The 10,576-nt window shown below is 39.2% G+C and overlaps 1 protein-coding gene across 1 annotated transcript in view; it reads right to left on the bottom strand.

Moving 5' to 3' along the window:
• Nucleotides 1-826: 826 nt before the first annotated feature.
• Nucleotides 827-10,576, bottom strand: part of lig1 (ligase I, DNA, ATP-dependent) — a 66,450-nt gene continuing 56,700 nt past the window's right edge. The window contains exons 24-27 of the mRNA XM_005728935.1: nucleotides 10,478-10,531; nucleotides 4,708-4,851; nucleotides 3,361-3,453; nucleotides 827-946 (exon numbers count right to left, since the gene is read on the bottom strand). Of these exons, the coding sequence (XP_005728992.1) occupies nucleotides 872-946; nucleotides 3,361-3,453; nucleotides 4,708-4,851; nucleotides 10,478-10,531 (366 nt within the window). The 3' untranslated portion in view covers nucleotides 827-871. The remainder of the gene's footprint in view (nucleotides 947-3,360; nucleotides 3,454-4,707; nucleotides 4,852-10,477; nucleotides 10,532-10,576) is intronic.

The following is a 10,576-nucleotide window of genomic DNA, read 5'->3' as shown; positions in this document are numbered from 1 at the left end:
TTCAACAGTTTTCCCCCTTCGTTCTTATTGCAGCTCTGTTGCCCTTGCGTGATGTGTGACTCGCAAAACATATCTCTCAAGCAGTGAGCGTCTGTCAATGTCAAAATATTTCCCGCTCATTCAGTCTGTTTAGCATTAAAATAGATTCTGAGGTGCTCACAGCTCACAAATACCAAAGTAGTTCAATCTCCGCGAGCACTCGCTGCCTCGCACATGGAATCACTGTGCAGAAAACTCACAATCCTCTTTCTCCACGTCATAATCACCCATCCTTGGTGCTCAAACCGCTGCGACTCTCCTTCCACACATCTGTGATTGATTCATGCTGGACAGTTAGTGGATTTCCATCATCTAATGCAAGCTGTGAGTGCTTCGCTTTTGTCCTGCTGTTTGAGCAACTGTCAGCTCCGGCATCGTCAGCTACTAATAACATTTTAGGCAGTTGGCAATCTCTTTGGCTCGTACTATTATTACCACACACTTTGCTGTTGCCTTTTTGAGGAGAAATAAGGACAGTCTAAAAAATATCTGCATGCAAACCTTACTTTTCTGGGTTTAGTTGGCGGCTGTGCAGAGTGTATTTCTGATAGGGATCTGCTACCGGCAGGTATGCTGTAACTGCTGAATCGATGCAGGTTTTAGGAATTTATGTGCATCGCATGTGGCAAGATGTTAACGCAATTTTGACTCTCAAAAGGAAATCAAAGTAAAAAGGAGCAGCCTCAACAAATCAATAACGTACACAGGACGCTTAAAACTGGCAAGTGCCTTTATTTTCATTCAACAGTACACAAAGAAAGAAAGAAGCTATTTACAATTACAAGACTTAAAATTCAATTATTTATTATTCCCTGCTGATGACTACAGACGATCAGTAGTAGTCCTCTGGGTCAGCTTTATCCCCCTGATTCTGAATCTGCTGCTGCTTCTTGTACAACTCGGCGATCTGCAGAGATCGAGAGGGAGAGAGATGTTTAGAGAGAACAAGGGAGATGAGACGATTTGCGAGAAAGAGGGGAAGCAGGGTGGAGGGAGGGAGTGAAGGAGAGACTATCATGAAGTGAGGTCAGAAACATGAAGAGGAGAAGCTAAAAATATCAGTTTGATTATTCATATGCTGGGCTTTGATGTTGGTGACTCCCAGCTGCTGAGTGCGAGACGGGGGCTGCGCTCACTTGGGCTCATCGGAGTTCGGGGGCGAGGGAGGAGGAAGGCGGGACAATGAATAATGCGCGAACAGCAGGCCCACCCAGAATCATCAGTATCAGTACCAGTACAGCAGGGTGGCACAGTGAGGATGGAAAACAATGAAACATCACATTATTTCTCCTCCGCAGGATCAAGGTAAAGCTTTGATTCTCAGCCCAAAAGTGGTTGCATCCAACATGTTCTGGCTGGTCTTCATGTTTTCGTAATTCCCTCCGACTCGAATGAGGTTAAGTTTTATTTAAACCGTGCGCTACGTCAGGCAACGTGAACCGATGTGCTGTGCTAATGAGCGTGTGTGCATCTTAACTGATGAAAACTGACAGAAGCATCATTTTAATGCGGCTGATGTTCTGACTTGACTCCCTGCCGTAAACGCCTATATCTACACTCTATAAGTAACAGATGGGCATTGATTCAACTCAGTGAATATTAACATTTTATTGTAGTTCAGTCTTTAGAAATGCTACACAAGTTTGGGCGCAGGTGGTGTTACACTACAATGAACCTGGCATGGATTTTCCCGGTGAGGCGTGCCGTGCGTTTCAGAGCTGGTGCATCTAAGGCGATGCATGATGTAAGAAATCATGTCGTAAAATGTTTAGCAGGGAATCAAACTTTAAAAATCTCGTTTCATTTTGTTGACTTGTTAGAGTCAAACGCTTTTGAACGTAGGGGATCTCTTTATATCATGCCGTGAATCAGAAAACACGGTCAACAGGAGGAGGACATAAAAAATATCAATGTTGTTTTCAGGTAAAAGATGCTCTATGAGTCAGGCTATGAATGATACATGAAAGCAACCTTCAGAAAACAAAACTTTGAGAATACAGAAAGAAATAAACATGGAGACTTCAGTACGAGTTTCAGACATCATAAAGACATTCTGGTGCATGTTAACACAGAAGTGGAGACTTGTGGTTTCAGACACATAGGCCCAACAGACAAGGTAGTAAATTAAACAAAAAACACCTTCATGTCTATTTTGATCTTTTCTACATCGACATTGTAATTGAAGAACAGCTGAAAGTCTGAAAAGTGTATGAAATCACATCTTTGGTAAGTATCTTACCCTAATGTTTAGGTTAATTGACAAGAATTGGACACTTTATTTTATTTTGTGCATTTCACATTTTAAGGGTTCATTATTAAGCTCATTTCCACCTCCATATTTTTAATACTTTGACTCCATTAAGAGTAACTTTGTTTTATTCACATTCAAATCCATATTTGTATTACTGGAAAACAAACAGAAAACAAATGCAAGAGTAGAAAAAAACTGTCTAAAACACAGTTTTTAGAAAAGCACTTTAGAGCTTTAAGCTGATTACTTGTATATACACTGGCACTATATAAGAGGGATTACAGAAGAAATATTTGGCAGTTTTACCCCAAGACATAAAATAGTTAAGTACAAGTTGCAGTATTTTATGGTAATATTCAAATATATATCAATATTTACCATTATTTCACTAATACTACAATCTAGGAGAAAAAACAAAACATAAAAATATTTGTATGTACATGACATTTACTGTATAAGGTATACAGTCCATATACAGTCCTGTAACTCAGGTCAGCATAGTGGTAAGAATTTTATATGCTCATGGGTCAGCAGTCAGGTCATTCAGAGGCAGGCAGCAAACCGCTGAAAGTTGATTTGTGTTCTGGCAAAACTTTCTGCGAGTTATGTCAAACACAAATCCACCGTTAGACTAAAACAACACAATTAATGGTTTGCGCTGGTGAGCTTGGTGTTGTCTACTTAAATTAGTTTTTCTGAACTGTCCTGTAGTTTGTGCAGTACAAATCATGGTTGCTGCCTCACAATATATTTCTCCGAAACCAACACTGCTTTAACTGACTGTAATACAGCTCTGTTCGACATGCAGCAGGAGACCATTACATAAACCAATTCCTGTATATAAAAAAAAGACTGTCCTTGGGGTGCTATTCACCCATGAAATTTTACAGGACAGCTCTTGTGAAGCGACCGTAGTGATGATGATGCTTTTCTATACAACACGGTCAAACAAGCGTATGACTGAATTTTACTAGGTCGCGATCTTCCTTCTTTGACCTCATGATCCTTCATATTTTCTAGTCCTATAAGAGATCTGACATGGAGGGGGGACCAGTACTGATCTAATGTACCTGAGCTGCGGCCGTGGCGTCCTCGGGCTTCTTGTCGTCTCTAATCCTAAGGAAGCGAGGGAACCTCAGAGAAATGCCCTTCTCTGGATCCACCTGAAGAAGAGCAGATCACAAGAATTATAATTAAATCCAGCAAACGACCTGTGATACTGAGTTATCATTTGTTGCTACTTCTAACATACCCCACGTACTGGATATTTTGTTGACTAACATGCACTGAAAGATATTCAAGCCCTGCTAGCTCAAGGTTTGGAAACATCAACTCTTTTTACTCCGGTTCCAAAAACCTCTTTGAATTATTTGCCTTGTTTAGTATTTTACTGGCTTTAGAAATTGTACTGTACATTTTCAACCAAGGCTGCTTGACAATGCAGATATAGTGAATGTGAAGGGTGTGTTTAAGATTTTTCAGACCTGTACTTACAGTTTATCAAATGTGAAAGGGTTTTTATGTAAATTTGGGGGGTCAAATGGAATGAATAAGTATACAACATTGACAATAATCTGACCTATCAATTCAATCTTTAAAGCTTTTCGTACAATTTGCAGTAAGTACAGGCTATTTTTTTGCTGTGTCTTGAAACTTTGGCTTTTAAAAAGTTGGGAAACTGGCTTAGACCACCATAACAGCACATGAATTAGCGAGGGTCCCAGCAAAGCATGATGACCATTCTGTTCATAAGTACCTGAGCTGTTCACATGAGCTGCTCGAGCTTCACGTACACAGAGTGGATGAACATCATTAGCAAATCCACATAGCACTTTTAGTTACATCAAATTGCACTGCTCTAATATTTCAGAAAGTATACACTCTTTTTCAAGCTACTGACTATCGCAGAAAGTTGTAGCCACATTATGTGTGAAGCCTCAGGGTAATCTTACAAATTACCTGTCAAAACCATCCTGGGGATCACGGTATTAAAAGAACTGATACTGCTAATCCTCTTTTTGGTTACTCATCCAAACATCTGATATTCAACTGTTTAAAAAATACGATGTATAGAGAGAACGAACGCAACACCTGGCAAATTTCACACCAGATTTTTTTTTAATTAATGGTAGCGTTTTATCCATCCCACTGTTGTTTTACTTTGCCTGCTGTTAAAACGGGATCTATATTCTGGCAAACCTTTTTTTATTTGCGCTGAGGGACTCTGCATCTAACATGCAGCCAAACCACGGGTAATAAACAAGTATCTGTTCTATTAAAACCGGACGCTTTTACAACATTTTTAATAACTCAATTAAGAGGCACTAATTATGACTTTTCACTGTAGGCAACAGAGCATAACAGGCAGAATTTATCAGTGGAAACACATGGAGGGCGGATTAAGACACTGAACTGACCATTCCCATTGCAGCTTTGTAGACCGGAGACAGTGAGAGGTCAGCGCACTTCACCTCCCAAACCTGCACAGCATCCAGCCACACGTCGGGCTCGGCTGATTGGTCAACGCGGTAGTAAGCACGGGGCTTGGGCAGGATGTGCTCCTAGAGAACATAAAATGAAAAATTAATGATTAAATCACTAAATTATCCAACTTAAGAATAAAACGTTAGATAAATGTTAGAAATATGTACCCAGAATTAATGGTGACTTCTTCAAAAGAACTCAAATTTGTTCTTCTTACAGTACAATTATATAAACGTTTCAAACTCAAAACTCTTCAGATATGGACAGCTTGTGCAGGGCACTCGGTCACACATAAAATGTTGTGATTGGAATCCAAGTTGGATGAAATAACATTTTTACTTTTAGCACAGCATAAACTGAATGCATGTAGTCACATAATCAGACAGGCACTACCAGATTACTTTTAGCATCTGACTTTTTAACGCCACTCAGTACCAAGCCAGTTTGCATAAGACAATTTATATGCCCTCAGTTTGTGCATATACACTGAGTTAACTGGATTAGAGGTCAGTTAGTTCAGGTTTATTACATCCCTGCAGCATCAGACGGCAACAAAATCCATCAATAGAGCAGCGTCCACACAGGAAGAGACTAGCAGCAATAAGGCAACCAGCAAAGGAATGTCAATGTACTTCAGCAACATTTTGCAACAACTGTTACCAACAGGTGCTCAGTTGACCTTAAATGACAATATGAGTCCAGCAGTTGCATGAACTTATGCACAGGGCTGTCTAGAAAGGGAGCATTGGGTGGCACTGGCTGTTGTTTAAAAACAGCATAGAGTTCAATACGAGGTATATTCAAAAAGTCCTGGCTTTACACATAAATGTTTGCTTAGAGTTTTAGGTGCATAGTGGGATTTAAGGAAGCATCTAAAATGGCCCAAATAGCTGACCTTAAAAAGGAGTTTGGGCAAATTCAAGTCTGGTAAGTTTCCGATATTCTCCTTTCCATGTTTAAATATAGTAAGCAGCAACTCTTCTTATTAAAGCAGCTGTTGAAATATAGCAGCCATGACAATAAAACTTTGACCTCATGCATTGTTTGTCAACTGATATACTGTTAAAATATCCTTCAGAGTACTTTATCCCACGCATGCACCCAATGCCGTGGGTGTCTGAAGGAAAGCATGAAAAAAGTGATTCATGCCGAAATGAAAGACTGCCATCATTTGAACAGACTGATGAAGCCAGCAGTGTTATGTATCCCACATCTGAAAACAACTAGAGTGTGCGTACAGTGTACATGCAAATATGCACAGTGTAAAAATAGGCAATGCATGTACAGAGAACCTGGTAAAAAAGACAGTGATGGAGCGCTTCTGGTTGCCCTGCTGAATTGTGCCGTGTCTCAAAAACCACATCCCAAGAGGCAGACACAGTCTGAGCACTCCCATATTTCTTGGTGGGGGCAACATGATTTCAAAGACACATTATCACACACCTACACGACAGATTTCATTTAGAAGCAGCCTGATATACTGCACTTTTTTTCTCCTTATTTTAAACTCGATATTTACCTCGCAGGCTTCACCGCCAAACTGTTTCTGTTCCCGCGAGGCGACCGAGAAAAATAAAAAGAGCCAACTTCTGCAATATTTAATAGTACCATTTTAACTTTGACACGAGCAATCATTCTGTCAGCGTAGGTGTCAGTCTTTTACAAAATGATACCCATCTTGTTTTGCCGTGAAACAGCCATTTCAGCGAATGTGCCTCTGAAACGGTTTAATGTTAACGAGACTGCTGCAGTGTCCACAGAACTGGGTCATAGTTAAATAATTCTGGGGGAAAGAAAGCTCCAGCTGTAGCGGTGCTGTTTCCCCGCACACATTATTTATACTGTGGGCATTCAAGTGACACTCCAATACAGAGTGAATTACAATGCATGAGCTGGTAGGCGTGTAGAGTCTTATAAAATATTGAGTTCTGTCGGAGCTCAAACCTGTGGCCTTTCAGTTATACTTGGGGATACACAGATACAGCTATATAATAGATAGAGTTATTATTGTAATCATTAGATGGGTCAAGTATTAGGTGGAGTTAATAAAACTGTAATATTGCAATTTTACACGCCTTCCAGAGCATCATAATTACACATCACACAAGCCTAAAAAGGTGTGTGAGCTATTTCAGTTACATGCAATTATTCATGTTGATTTAAATGTATTTACACCACCGAGGACCAAGTGAAGAACTCATCTTCGGGGCATGTAAAGTGACTTATTTAAGGTGGAGTGGCAATTATATAATCAAGTACAGTTGTTACTGCTGGGAAAACTGTGCAGTTTGTGCCTGCTGTGGAACATTTTGGCTTATATGATGTGAAACGGTAAGTTGAAAAAAATAAAAGAACTTCTACTTAAAAACATTTTAAGCACATGATCAGCAATGACGAGCAGAAGCTGCATTTAGGTATCAACTCTGTTCCAGGCTTATAATGTGAAATGTGTGATCAGAATACTAATAATAACATTTTATCAGTTCACTGAATGAGAAACTGAAATTCAATTGATGATTTCCAACTTTTGAAATGCTATATTTTAGTTATATATTTTAAACCGTATTTGTCCCTTGGTTGTACCTGAATCTATAACACATTGCTTCCACCAGAAGGTGACAATAAGGCATCAAAAGTCATTTTCCAAGTATTATTAAACAAGAAAAACATAAAGAATGCGTGATATTAATAATGATAAAAAAAAAAAAAAGAGTGCTACAGGAATGTTTTTTGCAGGCCATCCTGCGAGTTAGGACTCCACCCTATGCCAGAATCACACTATCCATGAATATACTTTTAACTTGTTAAAAAAAACCTGTCACATCATGATAATGATATAAAATGATAAAGTGACGCAACGCGTTTACTTTGCCTAGCACACACGGCGATGACAACAAAGTCCAGGCATGTCTGAGAGCGAGAGCAGTGTCATTTTAGTACTTAAAAAGGGAGTTTCTTCAATGACATCCAATATAACGTGATAACGCAATATGCAAGAAAAATGTTGCTGCTAACAATGGGAACAGTGAACTTGTTTCACCACTTGAGGCAAAAACACCACCGACTACTACAAGGCTACGAAGGCAGGTAAAGCGAAATAAGAGCAGTGACGCAAAAGTAAACATTCACTCACCTGAGCATCGCTTGAGCACTCACTCCTTGCACTCTATATGGCAAGAAGAGCCAATGGTGGATGGAAAATACTAATACGGTTACACAGCGGTAACGCAGGACTTTAAGCAACTGGTTAAACAGCTCAAATAAACCCAAGTTAAAACACCCTGGGTAAAAATTATTTTTAGATTTATACTTTATTATGTGATCATATTGTGCAGGCTCCTGTGGAATTACAAGGTTAAGTTGCTTTTCCGGTTAAACTGTGTTAAGCAGTTGCATTGTTCTTTTTTTTTTTTTTTTTTACTTAAAACTTCTGGAGAAAACACTGTCGAGACTACAATTGTACTTACAGTTGACTTATGCCATGTCAGTGGATATAAGGCTGTCTCACTGCTACATTAATGCTGTGAACGCTACACTTCAAATTAGGTAGTCCGTCATCAATGACAGTAACTCAATGGAAAAGGAGGATGGAAAATGCCCTTCATTTTGTTTGCACATAAAAGCTGCTGCCTGCGAGCTAAGATCACCAAAGAAATGTTAAATTCTTTCCCCTCTATTGTCATAAATATGGTTTTTGCAAATTTTCAAAATCTCATGATATAATTGGGCTTTACTGCCCACTACCATTTTGGATTAATGTAGAAAATAAAAGTTCATGGTACTTACATAGTTTGTTCCTCACAAATTGACACCACTTCTATGATTTTTGAAGCCTAAATGTAATTTTCAGTTAATAATAAGCTACGAACAACTGAATGTGAGTGTCACCACTGCTTAGCTGCTTTGTTCAGATCAATGACACCAAAGTTCTGGAGTCTCATTTAGCCATTTGTTACAAAATGCCTCTTTCCTTCAAAAGTGCCAACTCATTCCCAAATCATTTCTGGGAGAGTTTATTTGAATGTCAAATTGTACTTTTGCTTAAAATCTATAATGAACGTGATTCTGCTTCAGGCCCCCAAAACTCCACTATCAGTCAGCCTCTAACGTCTACTACCCTTAATCATTTTCAAGCATCAGAATAAAGATTAGACTGAAAAATGGGGGGAGCAGCTCCCGGTGTTACAGCACAGCAACTCGCCACCCAGGGGATTGTGAACCGAGCCAATCGTCTCCCCGTCTCGAGTCCCTTCGGCTTGCAGCACTGCTGCAACTAAAGCAACACGGCCACACCACTGGCCTTCCTTAATTCACCATCCATCACTTTCATTACAAAGCAGCACAGTGCAGGCTCTATTGGTCTCACAAAGAAAAAAAAGAAAGAAAAAAGGTTACACCACCTTCTAAATCACTGCTTCACTGTAGTGATTCTACACTGTGCAGCAGTTTGTTACACCAAATTCAACCCTTTAATCTCTAAAAGAGATGTTTTAAAAAACCCCACGGTGTTCACCAGGTTTACTCAGTCTGTATTAAATAACGATTACGTTGTTTTATAAATAGATGACTGTATTTTAAAAACCCCGTCTCTTTTATTCCTGTAAAAGAAGTAATAAATTTAGCTGATAAAGCCAGCAGAATACAAAAATGAATTCACACTCTCGTAACGGCTATCATTTTCAGAGAGCAGTTGTCAAGTTTCTTCAAATGCTTCTGCTGCTCTGCTGCTCTGGAGCAAACCTCTTCAAATATAAATTGAAAAAGAAATTCATTAACCAGCTTCAGAGCACGCCAACACAGTTTCACTAAACACATTTTATTTCATTGGTAAAACAGAAGTGATTCATGGTGCCAGCCCAGCATTTCCTAAACACACCAAATGAACACCTCTGAAAGGCACGTGCAACTTATTTTAGGTAAGATGTAACACGTGTATAAGCCTAGAGGGTAGAAAACATCTGTAATCCCTGAGCTTATTCCTGTTACTTTTCTCCTTTTGGATAATTAAAGGTATCCTCGAGGTGCTGTTTAGAAAATGAAGTTGTAACTTAGGAGTTTATCTGCACACTGGTCCTATTATTTTGATACTAAAATCTTGGTTCATATCTGAAGAGACTGAATGAACAGAGAATATAATCTATGAATGTATAGTTGTGGAATTTCACGGCTCCAACCCCCCAAAAACCTCATTGTGGTTTTGATCTAAAATTCACTGCGTCTGTGTTTATGTTACCATCAAGTAAGTACTTATCAAACAATGAATTCAAGTAATCCTAAAGCTGAAGCTTCAGATGTCTTTACACAGTACTGTCATCTGTTATCTCTGAATGAAGTCTGTTAGATGGGATATATATATACTTCGTATGGTCTCCTCAGGCACACAGCTCTGGCTTTGAGTGGAGAAGCCGGCCATTCAAACCTTATGTTTGCGAGGGACAGTCTATCAGAGCAAAGCTAGCTTCAAGGAAGCACTAAAAAAGCCAATTTGAAAAGACTGTACCAAGGCCCAGTATAAGACAAATAAAGATTGTTTTGAAATCACACAAAGCTAATCTTGTTGAGTCTACAGTTAAATATTTGGCTCCTGTACATTTGCGATTTAAAAAAGAGGAAGAAAGAAAAAAAAATCAAGACATCAATGTAAGGAAACAACAGTGTGGCTGTTTAAAGAGTAAGTGCAACAGCCTTGCTGTGACACTTTACCTTTAAGAACTTGTAATGCTGCTCCAGATCTTCATCCTTGAAGCCTGTCCCGATCTGGAAGAGACGAAAGGAGATAAGAGGCACGCACACATCTATATA

Source organism: Pundamilia nyererei, unplaced genomic scaffold (genome assembly GCF_000239375.1).
Source record: "Pundamilia nyererei isolate P.nyererei 1_Seehausen unplaced genomic scaffold, PunNye1.0 scaffold00031, whole genome shotgun sequence".
NCBI classification, from domain to species: Eukaryota; Metazoa; Chordata; class Actinopteri; order Cichliformes; family Cichlidae; genus Pundamilia; species Pundamilia nyererei.
The sequence above is the reverse complement of the archived record's forward strand: the minus strand, read 5'-3'. Positions and strand labels throughout refer to the sequence as shown.